At 39.5% G+C, this 23,440-nt stretch overlaps 1 protein-coding gene across 1 annotated transcript in view; it reads left to right on the top strand.

Annotated features, from left to right (window-relative positions):
• The window catches only part of GTF2F2 (general transcription factor IIF subunit 2), a 145,943-nt gene that overhangs the window by 18,268 nt on the left and 104,235 nt on the right, over positions 1 to 23,440 (top strand). Inside the window, exons 3-4 of the mRNA XM_059041885.2 lie at positions 5,909 to 5,927; positions 7,635 to 7,779. Coding sequence (XP_058897868.1) covers positions 5,909 to 5,927; positions 7,635 to 7,779 — 164 coding nt within the window. The remainder of the gene's footprint in view (positions 1 to 5,908; positions 5,928 to 7,634; positions 7,780 to 23,440) is intronic.

Here is a 23,440-nt window from a genome sequence, read left to right as displayed (position 1 = left end):
CACCTCCCCTCCCCGTCAGCCCTCCCAGAGTTAAGCAGCAGCACCAGCTTGCTGTGCAGTAGGCCAGAAGCTAGGAAGAAATACATGGTGTGGACGTGGATTCCAGCAGAGACAGGCACTGTGGAGTAAAGGAATCAAGAGAGGCAGAGGAGGGGGGAACACATGCCGCTGGGAACGCAGCTCTTCCCAAATTTGGTTGTTTTTATACCTGAAAAAAGGAGAGTCCACAATAAGATGAGAGTAACAGCTTCTTTTAACAGTTGGTAACATTTGGGCCATTTTCGTCAAGCAATTCATGCCATGTCCCTAAATCACTGTACTTGGACTATTCTTATACCTTTGGACATCTGATGTGTACTGCATTTTAATTGGTTTATAGTTTTGCCTTAGTTTGTTTAATTTTAAAACCAGCCTTTCTACATTACCATCCTGCCTCAGAAAACTTCAGTTTTCAAAATGTTTGATATATGTCATATTTTACTGACAGTCATACAGTTTGTACTAATACAGCTTCTTTCAGAGACGTTTAATTTCTAATTTTATTTCTAAACACACTTAACTTCCAAGGTCATATCGGGGCCCACTAATAATAGAAAATATGCAAATAAAAAAATCAATGAGATAATTTTTGTTATAAAAATGGACTAAGTTTAGAACAGTGTTACACTGTTGATCGGAGTTTAATAAATCAGTACAAACTTTCTGAAGAGCAGTCTGGCAAAACACACATGTATATCAATGCACATATATATACACACACACATATACGTATATATACATATAGAATACACACACATAGGCACAGATACACATTGCTGATCAAAACAAAGCAGAATAATAATCCACTGTTTCCTCTGCCGGTTAGCTCACAGTGCAAGCATTATGTTCAGTTCTTGGTGCTGCCCTTACAGAAAGACACTGAGAGACTCAATTTATCATCATTTATTCTGATGTTCAAATTGTCCAAAGTTTAGCCAATGGAAGCTCCTTCTAGCTGGCACCCATGATCTTTGTTTTCTTTATTGTGATAAAGAATACATATAAAATTTACCACCTTAACTTTTTTTTTTTTTTTGCGGTACGCGGGCCTCTCACTGTTGTGGCCTCTCCCGTTGCGGAGCACAGGCTCCGGACACGCAGGCTCAGCGGCCATGGCTCACGGGCCCAGCCGCTCTGCGGCATGTGGGATCTTCCCGGACCGGGGCACGAACCCATGTCCCCTGCATCGGCAGGCGGGCTCTCAACCACTGCGCCACCAGGGAAGCCCCCCACCTTAACCATTTTTAAGTGTACAGTTCGATAGTGTAAGTCCCATAGACTTTGGGCATGTCTTCATCATTCTTGGAGCACTTAACTTTTTGTTAAGGAAAGATGTTTTAGACTCATCTTGTACATTTCTTTCTGAGCCCTGGAGTCAGTCATTTCTCCAAAGATCCCTGGTTTCCTCTAGAGGAAAATGGGATTTGGAAACTAAGCTCTGGATACCACAGGTGCTCATGGCTGCTCCCAGACCTCTAAGTGGATGTATATGTACACACACACACACCTCGAGGTCTACATTTATTTTTATATTTACATGTATTGAAAATCATGAATTTATACCAATACCCAGTTCCAGTTCAGCACTACAGGGTGTGTTCTAGTTTCCTCCCTTTTCATATTTGCACCTCTTTTCTGAAAGTGAGAAACCTGGTTCCTGTTATTCTTAATATATTCACTTATTTGTGCAGACCTTTGTCCTTACTTGTTCAGAGTCCCCCACTTCTCCCCGCGTTGGTGATTGCCCTCCTCACCCTCCTTGCGCTATAGCAACCCTTGTTAGGCTGTTGTTAACCTTTGCTGCCCTCCACGGGGATGCTCTCCTCAGCCCTTCTAGGCTTCCACCCCCTGTTCTCGAGGCTGCCCTCTCCTCAAAGGCATGCCTCCTTACCCCGCTAGGGCTCCAACAGCCTGTTTCAGGCAGTCCTTCCATGTGGATGCCCTCGCCCCACTAGGCTCTGACCCATTTCTTGTTGAGCCGTTCCGTTATGGGGTGCCCGCCTTTACCCCACTGGGCTCTGGCACCTTGCCCCGGCCTGCCCTCTCCACCCCAGGCACTTCCTTTCCACTTGGGCTGTGACTGCCCTGCTCAACCCACTCTGCAGATGCCTACCTTGCTTGGCCTCCCCTAATGGTGTTTGAGCTATATTATTCAAGAAGGGGACATATGAATAGGAATTCAAAATGGAACAAAACAAAAACCACAAAAAATCCTGTGGAGCACAGGGTTGTTATTATTATTATTTGGTTGGTTTTCTTATCCTGAAGAAGCAGGTGATTTATTGGTTATCAGTGATTAGTGAAAAGTCTGGCGCCATTGGTGTCAAATCTAAGATGTATTTTAAAAGTGTAAGAAAGGGCTTCCCTGGTGGCGCAGTGGTTGAGAATCCGCCTGCCGATGCAGGGGACACGGGTTCGTGCCCCGGTCCGGGAAGATCCCACATGCCGCGGAGCGGCTGGGCCCGTGAGCCATGGCCGCTGAGCCTGCGCGTCCGGAGCCTGCGCTCCGCAACGGGAGAGGCCACAGCAGTGAGAGGCCCGCGTACCGCAAAAAAAAAAAAAGTGTAAGAAAAAGGAAAGACATTAATTTTTAAAGAGGAATGAGGCTGGAGTCTAAAGAAGTACCTGTGGAGTATTGAGAAACAGACTCAGAGTAACGAGAAACATTATGAGACTTTCAGTGAAAGGGTGGACCAGCTGTTTACTTCATCCATTTCTGAAGACATTACTGTGTTTAACAGTAGTGGATGTTTATAACTTTGACCACAGATCATCATGGAAAGGGTATATTTTAGTTGTAATGTAGAATGACAAAAGGTCATGTATACTTCATACATTCATATACCAAGAGAAAGCAATACATAATCCTTTCAAAATAAGTTTTCAAGGGTTAATATTTATTCTAGAAAATTAACTCATCTAGAGTTGATCAATCTCTTATCATTCCAACTAAGGTGCTATTATAATATATACTGTTGTCCCTTGAACAATAAGAGTTTGAACTGCACGGTTCCACTGATTACATGGTTTTTTTTTCAGTCAGTATATGCTACAGTACCACACGATGTGCTGTTGGTTGAATCCATGGACGTGGAACCATGAACATAGAGGGTGTCATCCACCCTAACCCCTGCATTGTTCAAGGGTCAACTGTATATGAAAAGGAAGTTGACCTCCCCTCCTGTGTTCCCTGATTGCATCTGGGTGATTTCTAGTCACTGACGGGAAATGGCAGCATGATCTTTAATCCGTCCTTTTTCCTTTGCTTCCCACTTTCAGTCATTTCCTCTTCTATTAGTCCTGCCACGCACTCCTCCTTGCATTCTACAGCTGTCTGGTTCAGGCCTTCATTACTTTCTATATGTGTTTCTGCATTAGCTTCAGTTCAATTCAGTAAACATTACGTGAGTGCCTTCTGTGGCTTTGCCTACAGTGCCTCTGTCTTAGGGTAGCTAAATTAAATTCCTCTAGAAGGAAGGTTCTGGAGAGATAGGGAAGGGACTGTAGTGAATTCAGTGCCTCACTGTCTATGCGTGTTGAGGGGATTGTTGTCATGCTGAATTGGGAGCACATTGTCGCCAGATCTTCCGGTCTTGTAAGAGAAGCTGGAAATTCATTATTTTTTTGTGAAATCTTAAACTTTGTTCACCTCTGTTCTAGGTACTTCCCCAACAAAAAGAAGATTGACATTGTATTTTAATGTATGAAAGACTGGGAATTCCTACAGTAAACAAATCTCTGTAAGAATCTGGAATCCTTAGTCTGGCCTAAAAGGCTCTTTACCACTTGACTCCAGCCTACCGTTCACTGATATTAGAAAGAATATGCTGGGTACTTTGTCATTTCTGGTGTTTAGTTGGATTCTTCTCTTAGCCTGGAATGGCTACTTGTTGTCGATCTCATCCCCCACTCAGTTCATCTTTTCCTAGCTTTCCTATCTGCATTTCCATGACAGTTTGTTGTAACTCTGTCTTGAAGTTATTGTCCTGTTTGTAGTTGTTCATATGGATTTGAGCTGTCTTTTTTTCATTAGCCTGGGACCTTCTTGCGGATAAAGACCTATACTCATACTATACCATGCACTTGTCACAGTGCCAAGTGGATGTATAGCAGACACTTAATGACAGTGAGTGACTGTACCATTGAAGGAAGACAGGTTGGAACTCAGCCGGGTGTTATGGAGAAATAGTAGTTTTCTAACTTGTCTTCATATCCATTCTATGTATATTTTCTGATGTCAGTTTCTTGGAACATGTCTTTGTACTTGTTACACTTTTGTTCAAACAATGCTTGTACCTCTCCATTGCCTGAAGAGTGAAGTCCATGCTCTGTGCTGTGATATTCAAGATCTTACATGGTCTGGCCCCATTTCTCCTTTACAGTTCATCTCCTACGATTCTTTATTTTGTACTTTCCCTCCCAGCCAAATCTGATCACATTTTCCTGGCTTTGCTTAGCAATTTACTTTTCTTTTTTTTTGGCCCTGTTACGCAACATGCAGGATCTTAGTTCCCCTGACCTGGGATCAGACCTGCACCCCCTGCCGTGGAAGTGCAGAGTCTTAACCACTGGACCGCCAGGAAAGTCCCACTTAGCTATTTACTTTTGATATTATAGCTCAAAAGCTGCCTCTTGTTGAGCCAATCCTAGCTCTTAAAATGGAAGAAATGGTGTCCTCCTACCTAATCCTAGCACATTGTGGTCTCTTTATTAAAATTAAAGTTTATCTCACTTTATAGTTATGGATTTAGCTTTTATATCTTCTGCTGGCTGGGGATAAGGGCCTTCCACTCAGTACTTTGCAGGTATTTAATACGTTTTTTTAAAATTAGGCTATTATTAGGATGTACATTGATCCCATATTTATTTTTAAAAAAAGAAAAAGAAAAATTTAAAAATGTAATTCAAATAAATAAAAAATCGTATGGAAGGATATTTACTGTAGGTAACAGTAGATGTTAACAGTAGAATCTTGGTTAATTTAAAACTTTTGGCTTGTCTGTAATAAAATTATTTCTACATGGGCATATATTATTTTTATAGCAGATAAAATTGCTTGTAATTTAAAAATAATTTTTGATCTTTAAGATTTTGTTAGGTAAGTGAAACTTCTTCAGCTAGACAAAATAAATAGTAAAATTTGTTGAAGTTCTATATTATCTGGTATTAAATATGCCATTCACATGCTGCTGAATGCTAGAAATACTCAGAGGGCTACCCTGGTAGTGCAGTGGTTAAGAATCCACCTGCCAATGCAGAGTACCTGGGTTTGAGCCCTGGTCCAGGAGGGTCCCACATGCCGTGGAGCAGCTAAGCCCATGCGCCACAACTCCTGAGCCTGTGCTCTAGAGCCCACGAGCCACAACTACTGAGCTCGTGTGCCACAGCTGCTGAAGCCTGCGTGCCTAGAGCCATTCTCCGCAACAAGAGAAGCCACCGCAATGAGAAGCCCGCACACCACAACAAAGAGTAGCCCCCCCGGCTCGCTATAACTAGAGAAAGCCTGCGTGCAGCAACGAAGACCCAACGCAGCCAAAAATAATAAATAAATAATAAATTAAAATACTCAGAAATTAAAATAAGAATTGTAATAAGATCATTATTTGGATAAGATATTATTAGGTCAGCTTGTAATAGTGTTAAGAGACACAAACTCATAATATCTAAAATACTTATGTGGGATTAATGTGTATTTGTTTTTCCTATAGGATTACAAATAGAATAGTTTAGGAGAGCCAAGGATAAATATTAAGTAATCTCTGTAAATGTAATATTTTCTTGTAAATATGAAGTAGCATTAGTTCTTAGCTTACATTTGAAAAAAATATGAAATTAAATAATTGAAATTTTTTTCTTTCCTCTCTTTCAGAAATCAAGGAAGGACCGAGGTAAGATTATTTCTATGGAAATTTTATTTAAAACATTAGATTATTTTACTGTGCATTAGTAATAGTAAAGAGAGGGTAGTGTTTACATTCTGGAAAACTCCACATCAAACTGGTGGCTGGTCAGGAACACATACTAGTATAAATGCCACTCTTGTGTGAATGAATAGGCTCCTTTCTAGTTGTTCATGCTTAGCATTTTTCTACTTTGACCTAAATATCCCCTCTCTTGGTACTATGAAAATTAGTAATTTCAGTAGTTTCAGTAATACTTTAAACCTTATTTCAGTGTGGCAAATGCATTTGATTTGGATTTATCTATTTATTTATTTTTTTTTTTTGCGGTACACGGGCCTCTCACTGTCGTGGCCTCTCCTGTTGTGGAGCACAGGCTCTGGACGCGCAGGCTCAGCGGCCATGGCTCACTGGCACAGCCGCTCTGCAGCACGTGGGATCTTCCCAGACCGGGGCACGAACCTGTGTCCCTTGCATCAGCAGGTGGATTCTCAACCACTGCACCACCAGGGAAGCCCTGATTTGGATTTTTGAAGGCTTTAGATTTTGACCTATTAAGTCCAGGACATAATTTGCAGTACCTGTTGCATAGTAGAGAGATATTTAAATAATACTTCATAATCTTTCTACGTGGTTAAGAGATCAGTATGTTAAGTTTATAAATAACTTTGATGTAAAATTCAGGGAGATATGGTAAAAATCATTTTGAAAGAACACCTACTGTGTCTTTTTATTCTAAACCTCAATATTGAGTTATCCTTATGAATATTTAGTTGTATTTGTTGAAATATTCAAAAGTAAAACAGCACCGTGTACTCATACAGTTACTGGATCTAAAAAGAAAGACATCCTCTGCTTATGGGAGTGTTTAAGCTTCCTGAGTAAATAGCTCACTTCCCCCTGCTTCAAGTACAGTTGCTTTCTTAATACTTTAAAAATGTTCAGGGGGCTTCCCTGGTGGCGCAGTGGTTGAGAATCCGCCTGCCGATGCAGGAGACACGGGTTCGTGCCCTGGTCCGGGAAGATCCCACATGCCGCGGAGCAACTGAGCCCGTGAGCCATGGCCGCTGGGCCTGCGCGTCCGGAGCCTGTGCTCCGCAACGGGAGAGGCCACAACAGTGAGAGGCCCGCATACCGCAAAAAAAAAAAAAAAAAAAAAAAAAAAAAAAAAAAATGTTCAGTCATTCAGCAAATACTGTCCTCCTTCTGTGTGCCAGGCATTTTGCTAGGAGATGGATGGATGAATGGATGAATGGATGGATAGATCTGTCTGTCTATCTAATCTGTCTATCTATCTGTCAATCTATCCATCCATCCACCCACCTAATACCTACCTAATTTATTTAGGGTTATAAATATAACAAGACATGGTTTCTTCCTTGACCTCAGACACCTTAGGAAAATAATTTATTTCTGTTTTATAAATAGAAGTTTTTCAGCCATAGACCAGAGAAAACATTTGAAAGCTGTCGATATAATGGTAGATTAGCCCCATTATTCTGACAAATGGGGATAGATTCTCTCATTATGACTAATTATTAAAGATTTTTTGATAACGTTTTTTAAAAATGCTTAATAAAATGACTGGAAAAGATTCACATTAAAAAAAGTATTTGATTTATAGTTAGAATTTCTGTACAGATACTTTGAATATAAAAGTCTATTGTAACAAGCTCTGGTTAATGTGTCTACTAGGTGTCATTTACTTTGAATGAGGATCTTGCAAATATTCATGATATTGGCGGAAAACCAGCATCAGTCAGTGCTCCTAGAGAACATCCATTTGTCTTGCAAAGTGTTGGAGGACAGACATTAACGGTGTTTACTGAGAGCTCATCAGGTAAGTGGGAATAGAACTATTTAAATGCAATTCCTGTACATGTTGTGTAGATTTTCTCTCTCAGCACATACTCTAAGGTCATTACCAGGGCTGTTCCACCTATTCTTTCTACCTCTTATTCATATCATACTACTTCTCTGCTCCAAGTACTTTCCTGTGATTGATGAAATTTTGGCTGTTACTGGAAGGGTTTAATTTCCAGTTGGGGCAGGAAGAAATAGAACAAAGCAGATGGAAGAGTGTGGTGCATCAAGCTGTCTTCTAGGATGTTGAGGAAACAGTATTATGAGTTTTGCCAAGATAAGGTCATCCTTGCCTGTTTTGGTAAATTAATATTCAGTAACTATAAGTTGTGTTTTAAAAACTACTGCTTAATATTAGGGAATATTTAGTCCAAATAGAGGGAATATTTCGGCTCTTGTATGCTTTCTATACTTTTTAATGCATAGAGATTAATTTCTTTTAATTGGTATCAACTTCTAAGAAACTGTATAGTTTTTAATTTTGTGTGTTTGCTCTCAGATGTTTTAACAGTTCAGTAAATCAGAGCAGGTGTTTCAGTTTGTGAATTAAATATAAAGAGAACTTTTTTGTGGCATATGTAAGAGTATATGTTTATTTTCATTGTTTCTTGGTTTTTAAGCTTCACTGAATTTAGAATATTACTAGTAAAGCAGCAGGCCACCTCACTTTAACAGAACTAATTTCTCTTACCTGATTCAGAAAGTTTATTGGTTGTATAAAAGAAAAACATCCATGGTTTTGTTGTATTTTCATTAAACATTACAAAGAAAGCTGTAAGACTGAGGACACGGGGAGGGGGAAGGGTAAGCTGGGACGAAGTGAGAGAGTGGCATGGACATATGTACACTGCCAAATGTAAAATAGATAGCTAGTGGGAAGCAGCTGCCTAGCACAGGGAGATCAGCTGGGTGCTTTGTGACCACCTAGAGGGGTGGGAGGGAGCCGCAAGAGGGAGGACATATGGGGATATATGTATATTTATAGCTGATTCACTTTGGTATAAAGCAGAAACTAACACACCATTGTAAAGCAATTATACTCCGTTATGATGTTAAAAAAAAAAGAAAGCTGTAAGAATTTATAATATGTTAAGAACATTATTGTTTAAATAGAGTATACAGTTGCTCCTTGAAAAATGGGAAGGTTAAGGGCTCCAACCCTCACAGAGTTGAAAATGCAAGGTTCCTCCATATCTGTGGTTCTGTGTGCTCAAATTTAACAACTGTAGATTGTGTAGTACTGTAGTGTTTACCATTGAGAAAAATCCACATATAAGTAGACCTGTGTAGTTCAAACCCGTGTTGTTCAGGCTTCACCTGTACTCAGATAAATTTTTTGTGGTGTCTTGGATTGCCAATAGCTGCATAAATTGATGTCAAAAAAATTAGTCTTTTTTTTTTTCCCCTGGGACTAAAAATGGTAAGGTAAAAGATTTGTATTATTACATTACTCTGTTGCCATAATAATTTGTAGTGTAGTATTATGGGAAGTAGAAGATGTTAAACGTATGCATTTTCTCCTGGAGAAGATTCAACCATTCAACAAATATCTATTGTATGCTACATTGTGCAGGGCATGGCATAGGCACATCCAAGGAATCTGAATTAGTCTTGAAACTGATGGGATTTAATAAAACCTATTGAACCTGTGAGGTTTTCTCTACTTTTGTGGTTGTCCCTGGAGTAGAAGAGGTGTTGGCACCAAGATGATAAAAAGAAAGCAGTCTGGAAAAAAGTTTGAGGTAGGGAAACTTGAACTTCCTTGGTAGAAAAAGGTACCCTATTTCAGATTTTTTACCTCTTATCAAGTTGTTAATTTTTCCAAAGCATGATTCATTGTTGGTACGTATACAGAAGACAGTGGTTTAGAAAACTAAGGTTTGTTATCCTCAAAATTAATCTTTCATTTTTAATCTCGTGAATCCTTTAGTTAGCATTGTGATCTTTTTGAACATTTTGTATTCACATTTCTGGTTACAGTGTACTCCAACGTGAACATGGTATTATAAGGATTATCTTGCCAGGAATATGGAAAAAGATCAAGATTGTCATCCTTCTTCTGGAGTTTGTACAATATGTTCTTGCTTTGCAGGACTGTGATAATACAAGTGCAGGTCTAAGTTGCTATTAGATGGTGCACACTATAAGGGAGGTCTTTGCTGCCTAATCTCAGTCATTTCTGTTTCATGTCATTGTTCCGTAACTCTCTTTGCACCTTTTTATGCCTTAATTTCCTTATTTATGCAATACAGATAATAGTTATTTACATTAGTGCATAAATATGAATATATTTTAAACACTTTGAATAATGCTTGGTATATAGTACATGCTCAGTAACTATTAGCTGTTATTACTATTATTACTATTAGATTTTACTTTTTTAGGTTTCAAATATATTTTAAGGTGTGTGCATGCATTTTACCTATATCTGGGTGTATATCACTTGATAAAATTCAACCAGAAGAGATTTTTATGTTCAGTGTTTGTAATTGCCTGGAGGACCAAGAAAAAAGCTCTAGAATTATTAACAGTTCATTTCCTTTTCTGAGCCTTCCGTCATTTGCTACTTCTACTCATTAAGGTATCATCAGTTCTACAACTGGGTTCCTTGGCTGTCTAGGAAGTCATAAACAGACAACAGGGGCTCTGTGACTGCTGTTGACATGTTCAAAATGCTAGCTAAGTGTGTATATCTGCATGTTTTTCTGCAGGACAGGACCCTAGCTTTCATTGGGGTCTCAGAGGGATCTGGGACCCAAAAAAGCTAAAGAGCCACCACTCTAGTATTAGCTTGGTTTGTCATGAACCTGCCAAAGTGTAAGTAACTGAGTCATTTTACAATGAGCAAGCCATTTATTTTACATTGAAATATACATGGAGGCGGACATTATCCTGAATATTTTTCCATTTTTCTCTCAAGCATAGAACTGTACCTTCTTATTAAAAAAATTGCTTTTCTGGGCTCTTTATTTCTTTTTACTAGTGCCCAGGTCTACAAAGCAGAATTTTATAAGAAAAGATTAGACCGTCACTTAAGTTCAGTGTGTTGAAATTTTTAATAGCTTTATTTTCTCAGTGAACATACTTTTGTTGGTTTTTGAGATACTTCTTTTGAGCCAGTTTTTCTAATGGTTGAATTCTACATATTTGAATGTCTTTGGGGTGATGGGGTTAGAGGGGCCTGATGATATGTTTTAGATTGCTTTCTCCTTAATTAAAACAATCTGCATTTTATGAGCATTTGATGAACACAATTCATTTGTTTCTAGTTGAGCATTCCTATCTCAGAGAATGGGTTTCATTTTTAAGGGCCATTTGGATTAGCCCTTCCTCCACCTCCAGATTTCTCTGTGAAATTCCAGATAATCTATTTTCTCTATTAAATATTTCCATGGGGATCTCTATTAGCTTATCTCTCTACCCTCATCTACATGAAAAAGCCTCATGTGTTTGGCCTTTTTTTTTTTTTCCCTTGGGTCTTCAGTTTAGTATTTTTATCTACTATTTTCTGGTAACCAGATAACTTCTGTTTCTTTTGTCCTTTGTACCACTACCTTTGCTCAAACTTCTGTTTTCATTTTACAATTGCCAATTCTAGATTAAAAGTTGTTCAACAGATATTTTTGATGCTAGGCTCTACGCTAGAATAAGACTAGACTCCTGTCCAGTTGGGCAACTGATATGTGAAAAAATATTTGCTATGGAAAGTGCTCTGTTAGAGTTATGTACAAAAAAAGAGTATGTACTTTGCCTGAAGGAACTGGGAGAGGCTTCAAAAGTGGAGAAAAAAAAAAAAAAAGTGGAGAAAATATTTGAGCTGGACCTCAAATATATGAATAAATGCACATCAATAGGAGGGAAGAAAGTGAAGATAAAATTTATTTTTCTCACCTTCAAGTATCCTATTCTTCACTTAGCTTTCTGCAACCTGTCATACTCTGTCATCATCTAAAATCCGTTCAATGGTCCTGGTTAGATCAAAGCAAAAAAGCTCGTTTCATAGTCTAGTTTAGAGATGAAAATCTTTGTATTGGTACAGTGACAGTGGAAAAGAAGGCTCCTGTTTTAGAAATTTTAGAGGAAATTTGACAGCTTTTGGTGATGAATTGACCAGGCAGGGACTGGAAGAGTGAGAAGTCTAGGATGGTTTCCAAGCTTCTTTGACTTGAGAATCTGGTTGAATGGTGAGACCATTACTGAGTTACAAAGTATTGGAAGAAATGGGCAGGCTTAGAGTAGATAGAGACAAGGTGACTTTTTCGCTCTAAGTTTTCATTATCTTTTTTTAAAAATTAATTTATTTATTTTTGGCTGCGTTGGGTCTTCATTGCTGCATGCGGGCTTTCTCTAGTTGTGGTGAGCAGGGGCTACTCTTCGTTGTGGTGCGTGGTCTTCTCATTGCGGTGGCTCCTGTTGTTGTGGAGCACGGGCTCTAGGCAAATGGGCTTCAGTAGTTGTGGCTTGCAGGCTCAGTAGTTGTGGCATGTGGGCTCAGTAGTTGTGGCTCATGGGCTCTAGAGCACAGGCTCAGTAGTTGTGCCTCACGGGCTTCGTTGCTCCGCGGCGTGTGGGATCTTCCCGGACCATGGCTCGAACCCGTGTCCCCTACATTGGCAGGCGGATTCTTAACCACTGCGCCACCAGAGAAGCCCCAGTTTTCATTATCTTTGACCCCTTTTTAGCAGCTCGTTAATTCAAAAAATTGGTATTTGTACCTAGTTTTTGCAAGCCCTCTTTTACTTAGGCCTGCGATACTTCAGTGAGCAAAATCTCAGCTTTCATGGTGCTTACATTTTAGTAAGAGGAGACAACAACAAATAGTAAACATAATAAGTAAATTGTATTGCAGCCTAGAAGGTGGTAAGTTCTCTGGGAAAAAAGCAGGAAGTGGAGTCAGGAGTACTAGGTTGAGGGTGGGGCTTGAAATTTTAAATAGTGTGGTCAGATGTGGGCTCATTGAGAAGGTGGGATTTGAACTAAATCTTGAAAGAGGCAAAGGGTAGCCTTGTGGAGTTAGTTATCCAGCTAGGAGTTTTCAAGGCAGAGAGAACACATTTGCCCTAAGGTGGAAGCAAACCTGGAGTGTTCTAGGAGAAGCAGGGAAGTCAGTGTGGGCAGAATCTATGGGCAGGGAGAAGAGGCCATTAGGCTGGAGAGGAAGGGGGTTGGCGGTGGCAGATCATGAAGGGATTTGTGAACCATTGTAAGGGTTTTGGATTTTACTGAGTGAAATGGGGAACCACTGGGGGGTTTTGAGCAGTGTAGTGATGTGCTCTGACTTACATTTTGAAGGCCTTCTCTGGCCAGTTGAGAAGAGACCATGAGGACAAGGGTAGAAGCTAGAGGCTATCGCAGTAATCCGGGGAGAGATGACAGAGACTTGGGCCAGTGTGGCAACAGTGACAGAGGTCTAGTTTCTCATCTGATGTTCATCTCATCTTTAGTTGTCTTAACAGACAGTCCACCTGGATTTCTTATCACCTGAAACTCAGAAGTTACGAAATCAAATTGACTTCTGCATTCTTGTATTCTCTACGTATCCATATTTCTGTCAGTGATAACATCTCATTCTTCTGTTCTCTTGGCCATGGTAGTTCTTAGCCTCCTCTAACTCTCACATTCAGTCAGTTGCCCACTTGGTCATTCCGATAGCAGACATCACACATACACATTTCTCGATACCACTTAATCCAAAATCCTCTGAAAACTTCACCCACCCTCTCTACCCTCTTCTAGTCCAATCTGCTGGAATCCCTTCTCTCTCACAATAGCTTCCTGACACTGCTGCCTCTCCGTTTCCCCTTGTTTTCCTCTGCCAGGGATTTGTTTGCCTTTTACAGCCATAACCAGTCTGCCCTTTATGGCTGTAGCCTTTGTTGATTCTTCCTTCATCTGGACTTGTATGGCAGTAACGTTTGTATTACTCATTTTGTCCTGGAATTAAACCTTATGGGCAGGGGACTGTGGCTCATGCTTATCTCCAGAGTGTCTAGTGTAGGACTGAGCACATAGCACGAGGGCTTGTTAAAGCAAAAATGTGTTGAAATAGTTTGTTTTCCTTTATTTTCTCCTAAGAATTACTGATACTCTAAAGGTGCTCTTTAGCATGTTTTTAAGTGAGATGGCTTGTTAGGGACAAAAGGATAGATTTTCTTCCTTCAAAGTTAAGTCTTTTTCTTAGGACACTTGTGGTTCAAAATTGAATATTAAATTCCTTTGTTCCCTACTTTATTTCTTGCTCATTATATTTTTATTTTGGCACAGATGATTCTTCTGCTTTCTCTTTGCTAATCAGATTAGTTCAGTGCTGTGTGATGTGACACTTTGTTAACCACTGGACACATTATAATAATGCTTGGTGCATTTCCCCTGTTTGTTGAGAGTCAGTTGGTTTGAATTAAACTTTATGTGTATCTGTGTGTGCTTTATAGCTTTCCAACTACAGCTGTTTTCTTCTTTGAATTTTTTTCTTATGACTGCTTTTACATGAATTATACTGTTGCATAAATTATCACCATCTGCATATTACTAGTTGCCATTGCAGTGGGACTCTTTTTTTTTTTTTACCGAAGTATAGGTGATTTATAATGTTGCGTTAATTTCTGCTGTACAGCAAAGTGATTCAGTTATACATATATATACATTACTTTAAAAATTTTTTCCATTATGGTTTATCACAGGATATTGAATATCCCTGTGCTATACAATAGGACCTTGTTTTTTATCAATTCTATATATAATGATTTGCATCTGCTAACCCCAAACTCCCAATCTGTCTTTCCCTCACCCCCTTTCCCTTTTGGTAATCATAAATTTGTTTTCTATGTCTCTGAGTCTCTTTCTGTTTTGTAAATTAGTTCATTTGTATCATATTTTTAGGTTCCACATATAAGTGATATCATATGATATCTGTCTTTCTCTGTCTGACCTACTTCACTGACTGTGATAATCTCTAAGTCCATCCATGTTGCTGGAAATGGCATTATTTCATTCTTTTTTATGGTGAGTAGTATTCCATTGTATGTATGTACCACATCATCTTTATCCATTCATCAGTTGATGGACATTTAGGTTGTCTCCATGTCTTAGCTATTGTGAATAGTGCTTTTGTGAACATAGGGGTGTATGTATCTTTGAATTATAGTTGGACTATATTCTTGATTACATTTGCTGTGACACATAGTGCCTTGTTTTATATTCTCATAACTATTTGGTTTAGAAAAATTGAAGGAACTTTTTACTAAGGTTTATGTATTTCTTGTCATTAAGCAGTGATAGCTAAACAGAAATAGGTAACCTATTGAGCACTTATTTTGTTCACTATGTTAGGCACTTTACAGGAATTATTTATTTCACACAACAAGCCTATGAGGTAGGCACTATTGTTATTTTAGTGATGAGAGAAATGGAGTTTACATAGGATATAATTTGACCAACATACAGCTTGTAGACCTGTGCCCTTAATCATCATTCTAGTGGTTTTCAGAGTGCAGGTGCAAAATCAATTTTGTGAGTCATTGGCAGCATTAAAAAAAAAGAGAGAGAAACGGAATGGAAAAAAATTAACTTTTTATTTTGGAACATCTCAAACATACACTGAAGTAGAATAATATAATAAACCCTGTGTACTGTCCCCACCCAGCTTTTTTAACATGCTGTCAGTGATAAAGAACAAATTACTTCTGTAAAAAGGTATTTTGCTTTTTTTCATATATATTTGCACCCCTCATTGCCCTGCTGCATTATGTCTCCTAAGCCTCTGTAAGGCCTATCACTGTGATTTTATCGAAATGATATATAGCTTCACTTATTCTAAACCTCAATTCCTTCATAAATTCCCTATTGGGTTTGCCCTGCAGAATCAAAAATAATCTGTCTGATCATTGTCTGTCTGCAGGTTATCAATATGTTTTTAACCTGCCTCTTTCCAGGCGTGTATTTGTGTTTGTGTATTACCTAGTGCAGTGATTTCCCCCTGGGGGCTGCTTTGGCAGCATCCAGAGACGTTTTTGACTGTCACACTGGCTGCATGTTCCTGGCATCTGGTGATTGGGGATGCCACCGAACATCGTGCTGTGCACAGGGACAGCCCCTCGCAACACAGAATTACCCAGCCCAAATGTCAGTAGTGCCAAGGATAAGAAACCCTTGTCTAGTGTAAGAGAAGCTGTTATTTTTAGTGGACAAGCTATTTGGTATAACTACGGATCAGATTAAAGTTATAAAATAAAAATGCCTTTTTTTTTTTTTTTTGACGGAGCCAACAGGAGTGACCAGAACCTGTTCACCTCCCCAGTAGTTGGTTTTTGTTCTTCTCCTTCTGTTCTTCCCCTTCCCCTCCTCCTTCTGCCTTTTTTCTTCCTTTTGTTGTATCAGAAGAAATTTCTGTGCTTTTAGGAGACTGTTCTTGAGACAGCTTAACTTTTGGTTGGAGCATTTAATCCATCTACGTTTAAGGTAATTATCGATATATATGTTCCTATTGCAATTTTCTTAATTGTTTTGGGTTTGTTTTTGTAGGTCCTTTTCCTTCCCTTACTCTTTTGTTCGCACCTCTTGTGTTTCCCACCTACACAAGTTCCTTTAGCTTTTGTTGTAGAGCTGGGTTGATGGTTCTGAATTGTCTTAGCTTTTGCTTGTCTGTAAAGCTTTTGATTTCTCTGTCAAATCTGAATGAGAGCCTTGCTGGGTAGAGAATTAAAGTGATGAAAGGTTTTTTCCCTTTCATCACTTTAAATATCATGCTACTCCCTTCTGGCCTGCAGCTTAACTTTTCATTGTGGAAAAAATTTTAAGCATATGCAAAAGTAGAGAAATAGTATAGTGAAACTCCATGCCTGTCGTCCAACTTCAGAGGATCAACATTTGGTCAGTCTTGCTTCAGCTATAGCCCAGCCACTGCCCTTTGGACCTCACAAGGTTATTTTATCTCACACAGCATATCATTCCATCTTTAAATTCTTAGTACATGTCTCCATAAGGAATCCTTTTTAAAAAATACATAACCACAGTACCATTATGGTACCTAAAAAAATGAACATTAATTCCAAAATATCATCATAGATGTAGTCAGCGGAAACTCTTTAATGCTCAGACTCCAGTGTTTCTTGATTTTTTTTCCTCTTTATGTTCTGTTTTCTGATTTATGGTTCAACTTTATCTGAAATCACAGTGGTTTGCAATTTATCAGCTTACAGTGTCCACTTACGAAGGCACCATTGGAGAAAATACAATTCATCAAGTCATTTGTATTACTGTGAAGGCATGAAGCAATCTTTCTGCAGAACTGTTTCAGGAATTTGACTGGCAAAGAAGTGACAGAATAGGAAATCATTTTTAGAGCTGTACCAAGGCACTGATGTCAAATTTGTAACACTGTTGGAGAGGGAAACACTTAAACTGTGTTTACCGAATGTCATGGATTATTTTCAGATTGCATAAAGTTAAAGTTAACAAATAGATACATTTAGAAAGAAGAAAATGTTGTCAGCCCAATATGACCAAACTCTAAAGGCATAGAGGGCTTTTAAAATAAAAGTTAACAATAAAATAGAAGCTGTGTAAGAATTTATATGATGAATGGACTAAAAAATGTTATTTAATTCAATATAGTTACTATGAGTAGGGAATGTACTAGTTTATCTCAATAGAAACAATAGGGACATATACAATTTGTGTACAGACCTCAATTTAGAATATCAGTTTCTTGGAAAAATTAAAGAAATTGATCAAGAAGACTAGAGAAACCGATCTCATCTAAGTTGAGTTTAAGTTTAAAATAAACCTCTTGAAAGTTAGGTCAGTTATATGTCTTTAATGCAAAATGACTTAATAAACATTTTTAATTCTTAAATAAAACCTTATTCTTATATGTTCTTACCAACTGTTAGACATAGACAGCTGTGGCTTGGCCAGAGGTGGAACACCGATGGAGAGCCAGCGTACTCTGAAAGACTGTGCTTGAAAAGAAATTCAGCTGAAGTCCATTTTTTAGTTTATTGTAAGAACCATGTGTATGTGTATCAGTCCTCAGTTTCCTGCTTATATTGTGTCATTAGCTATTCCAACAGAAGAAGGGGGAAAACTCTACAAACATACTGTTTTTACATTTTTTTCTGTTCTCTTTAAAAGAGCTTTTCTGGAGAATATTTTATGGTTGGAAGTTGTGGCCTTCTCTGCTCATAGAGAAAAAAAGCACACCACCCAGGGTTGTTTACAGCTTTGGTTTCTTTTATGTAACTATGCAGAACTTAATAACTACGAGGATTTGGCAGATTTTTTCTTTGTAACTTGTTATGTATCAGAGCTAAACAATTTCTTGAGAAGAGCACCTCTACTGTTTAGCAAAGGGAAATGTCTATTGATTTAGAGCAGTTCTCAGTCCTTTTTCTGCATCTTCTAGGTGAAGGGTAATGTTTTTTACATTCCCAAGTTAGGGACAGATTCCCCTGGTTTAGGAACTGTGACCTACATGCCCTGGATGCTCTCAGTGCCCTCCCAGAGTCCCTCAGCCCTTGCCATTTCTGTGCACACTGGCCAACTTCTAAAGCCCCGTATCTATATCTCTGCCTGAGAGCTTTCTCTGTTGCCAGCTCCTCTGCTGGCCTGGAGGGCGGGTCAGAAATGTCAGGGTATTAACCCTCACTCTGGGAGCGGCCCTCAACTAATATCTGACAGGAGTTGGTGGGTAAATACCCAGCTCCCTTAACCCTCAGGTGGGGTGACCCGGGGCACGCGTCCTACACTGTCTTGCAGAGTTCTGCAGCAGAACTGCAGTTCTGCAGTTGTCCACGGTGGCATGCAACTGGTACCCGTTTTCTAGACTCAGCTCTTTATTGACTTCTTTCTTCTTTCTGTCTCTTTTCCTCGATCCTCTTCCAGTGTTTCCTGGGATCACCTTACAAATAAACTACCTGTACTTTAAAAACTTGTCTCAGTCAGCTTCTGGAGGAATACAGACCAAGATAGAGATAGTAAACTGTAGCTCTACCTTTATTCAGAAAGTGAGAATGATGTCTTTATAGGGATTACCTTAGCAACCCCCCCCCTTTCTTTGGCCGTGCCATGTGGCTTTCGGGATATTAGTTCCTCGACCAGGGATTGAACCCACGCCCTCGGCAGTGAAAGCGCAGACTCCGAACCACTGGACCGCCAGGGAATTCCCTGGCACACACCCCATTTTTAAACGCATGGACCAAATGTGGTATTATAATCCTCATTAAGTTAATGTCATACTTCACAACTGACTGTATATACTTATACGAGTATTTCTGTGAGAGTTCTGATGTGTTCTTTGGTCCTCAGCCTTCTCTCTTGGAGGGTCTGTGCATCCAAGAGATTTAGACCCCTAATGTGTTTCCTGGGGATACCACACATAAAGTAGACTTGAATAGACCCAAATATCCTGAGACTGAGGCTCAGGAAGATGCTGAATAGGAAGTCGAGATGTAATTTTAGGGCACACCAGTTTCTTCATCTCTGTGTCACTGCCTCAGATCACTGCCCGTTTCCGCTCCTGTCCCCGTCAGCTGCCTGTTACCGATCTGACGGACCGGTGTCTTCCGTGCCTGCCTGCGCCCCCACCAGGATGACTGATCGCGCTGCTGTGCCTTCGCTGCCCTTTTACCACCGTCTCCCCTCAGTCCCCCGGGGTAGTCCTGTCTTTTTTCATCTCTTCATCTGGACTTCTCCAATTCCTCCATGAACTGTGGTTCTGATTCCAATAAAGTTCTCTTAGAGACTGCCTCTGATCTTTTTCGGATTTCAGCATCTAGTTTTTCATTTATGCAGTTTCTCTGTATTCTCCAGCTTTTTGAAATAACTACTTGAAAACCGTAGAACTTTTCCATTAGAATATAATTTACTCAGGAAGACAATTGCAAGGGGAAAATAATACACGGGACCTCATTAGCTGAAAAAACTATCACTTGTTGGAAACAATTTCATTTCAGGACTATAAAATTCATGAAAAGTAATTCAGATAGATTAACTGCATCACTGCTTCAACTGACATTCACTTTCCACAAAAGCCTTTACTTGCTGTGAAGTTTTGTCGGAAAAAAATGTTAAAAGATGTGAAGTGGGAGAAAGAAAAACTAATTGGAGCCTATGTGATAAGTTTACCAGACTGAGTGTCTCACAAAGATAACCATAGTCTCTTCCCATTAAAAAAAGGATAGCTAGATAGCTAGCTAGCTAGCTAGATAGCTAGATAGATAGATAGATAGATAGATAGATAAAATGATGGAACCATGACTCTGGTTGGTTTCTTTTTAACATGTTAGTCCTTAAGAAGTTTAATGTTTCTGATATTGCAATATTTCTAAATAATACTGGTTGTGTCCAATAAGACCTATGCTTGAAAGATAAAAAACAATCTGTGTTAGGAAGGAAACAAAGTTACTCAAGATATGTAAGCAATTAGTATAGAGAATTCAGTTTTGAATCCATGAATTCAGAAAGCACGGCTACCAGCGTTTTCTATTTTGACCTGAGTGGTGGTTACATGAATGTGTTCACTTTGTGAAAAGTCATCAAAGCTGGAAACTTACGTTTTGTATACTTTTATTAAATGTAGGTTATATTTCAATACAAATTTTATTAACAAAGAAAGCAAAGCACAAGGAGAAAACACATTTTTCTAAAAATCCAGCAACCACATCTTTTAGGTTGTTCAAAAATTTTTAATCACAGGTATTAAATCACATTGTATTAGTTTGCTAGGGCTGCTGTAACAGAATATCACAGACTGAGTGACTTACACAACAAGTTTATGTTCTCACAGTTCTGGAGGCTAGAAGTCCAAGATTAAGGTGCTGGCAGGTTTGATTTCTTCTGAGGCCTCTCTCCTTGGCGTGCAGATGGCTGCCCCCTTGCTGCCTCTTCACATGGCCATCCCTCTGTGAACATGCACCCCTGGTGTGTCTCTTTATGACCAAAGGACACCAGTCGTGTGGCATTAGGGCCCACACTAACTGTAGAGTACAGTAACTGTAGAGTTACAGTTTACTGTTTTTGTCTTGATTGGATTTCTCCAGAAGCTCACCCTGTGGGTGACGATATTATGACATTTGATTGGGAACCTGAGAATGACTCTGCAGCACAAGATTATGTCTGTCCCGTAATTTACGCATCACTGGAGAATAGTATATACTTCAACCAATGGAATCATATTGGCTGAATTTATAGAATTAGAAGGAGTGCGATTTAAATGGTAATCTTCTCACATTATTAGTGGAGAGGGAGACGCCTTATGAACCAGACCATTTCTGAATAGGAGTTGTGTGTGTGCACGTGTGTGGGGTTGTGGTGGTATTGGGATATTGGTTGGAAGAGACCTTAGTTTACGAATAAACGTATTGTAATACTGACATTCAAGGATGGTGGCTTTGCTGCACATTTAAAAGGAGAGTATAGGACTTCCCTGGTTGCACAGTGGTTAAGAGTCCGCCTGCCAATGCAGGGGGCATGGGTTCGAGCCCTGGTCTGGGAAGATCCCATGTGCCACAGAGCAGCTGAGCCCATGCGCCACAACTGCTGAGCCCGTGTGCCACAGCTGCTGAAGCCCGTGCGCCAAGAGTCCGTGCTCTGCAACAGGAGAAGCAATCACAGTGAGAGGCCCCCGCACCGCAACAAAGAGTGGCCCCTTCTCGCCGCAGCTAAAGAAAGCCCACGTGCAGCAACAAAGACCCAAAACAGCCAAAAATTAAAATTAATTAATTAATTAAAAATAAATAAATAAAGTATACAATTCGATTTAAAAAAAGAAAGGAGAGTATGTTGGGAGAATAAAAAGTTATAGACTGAAGGTAGAGTTAGTACTAGGCCAAAGATGTTTTAGGACAAGACATTCAAAGATATTGGTTCATTATTAGAATAAAATAGGGACCAGCAAACTCTGGCCTGTTGAAACTATCTCCCAGCCATAATATCTTTAATTTGGAAAACATGGCTCTCATGGTCCTTTTTTTTGAGTTAAATTTCAGAGGTAGAAGAGGCAGTGCTTAAAGATTATCAGGTTCAGCAAGGAACTCACGAATATAACTCACAAATTTATGTGTGTTATGTCTACTAAAATACTGCTGGTGTAAGAAACTGAGTCCAGCCTTCAGGTCTATTTTATTTGGCTAGCTTTTTGTTTTGTTTTTAGTGAATATTGAGATTTTTAGGCAGGACATTTCTTCTCCAGAGGGCCAGGATAGTAACCATTATTCCTTATTAACTACTCAGTTGGTTTACGTAACATTTACCTGCCCCAATTTGAGACTGACTCATTTTAGTCCAGTCTCTTTTTTTTTTTTTTTAGTCTCTTTTTGTGAGGTAGCAAAATTGTTTTGAATGCCTTTGAGAAAGAGAACTAGAGGCCAGTTTTCTTATTCTGTATCCATGTCCTTCCTGCCATTGAAAGAATAGGAAAGAAGTGAAGAGATGAGTAAGAAGCCAAGTTGTATCTCTTCGGACACAGGACAGAATGATAATGTGCTCTGTAGCTTTTGCTTTAGGAGTCCAGACAAAACTTTGAAAGAAATAGGTTTAAGTGATTTGGGGGGTCCTGCCTGACTATTCATTTTGCACCTCTGAGGAAAATAATAAACACTATAAATTTTCCTTTATATCTGAGGTTAGGGGATATTAAACTTTATTTATTTATTGAATTTATTTATTTTGGTTGCCCTGGGTCTTAGTTGTGACATGTGAACTCTTAGTTGCGACATGCATGTGGGATCTAGTTCCCCGACCAGGGATCGAACCTAGACCCCCTGCATTGGGAGCACGGAGTCTTAACTGCTGCGCCACCAGAGAAGTCCCTAGGGGAAATTAAAAGAAAAAATTCCTGGAGTGGGAATCTTAATATTCCTAAAGGTTGTCAGATCCATCTTAGGGATGGAATTGTTTAGTTTATTTGGTTAGGGAATTAAGAAATTCGACCATAGAGACTAACGGTGTCTATATTTCCCAACTATAATTTAGGATGAAAAGCACTGTGATTCACTGTCTAAAAGATAAGTACAGCCTATACAAACCCATCATTTGTACAGTACTTTTACAAAATACTTTTTCAGTACTATCACATGACCCTCAAGAATTCTGATAGGAAAAATAAATAACTCGAGGTGGGTTAAGGAGATATAATTTGACCACCTACTATGAGGTCGTCATACCAAGCCCTGAGAACGAAATGTTTTGGAAAGACACACAGTTCCTGTCCTCCGAGAGTTGGCTTCTGAAATGGGAGTGGTTTACTGGGAGCAAAAGGGAGAAGCTGCAGCAGATTATCCTGGATGAGTGAGAGAAGCTTCGCTGAGAACCTAGCCGGAGTTAAGACCTGAAGTGTTAGTTGGGGTTCTACTTGAGCAAGCAAAGCATGCCCGTGGCCTTCGGAAACAGCGTGTGCAGAGGTGCGAGAGCAGGATGGGTTTGGAATTTTGCGAGTGTAAAGGATGAGGCGCGGAGTGAGGAGATTTGGGACTAGATGTGCGTACACATCAGAGAGTGAGTGGAGCTCTGATGATGACTGCTTTCCCCTACTTTGCTGAAGGAAAGTGGTAGCTCCTGGAAGTGTGTGCATCTTGGTGAAGATGCTTTGGAAGCATTAAAGATTGGTAGCATCCTCACAATCCAGGAGGTCGGGAGGGGCT

This window comes from Kogia breviceps, chromosome 16, assembly GCF_026419965.1.
Source record: "Kogia breviceps isolate mKogBre1 chromosome 16, mKogBre1 haplotype 1, whole genome shotgun sequence".
NCBI classification, from domain to species: Eukaryota; Metazoa; Chordata; class Mammalia; order Artiodactyla; family Physeteridae; genus Kogia; species Kogia breviceps.
The sequence above is the reverse complement of the archived record's forward strand: the minus strand, read 5'-3'. Positions and strand labels throughout refer to the sequence as shown.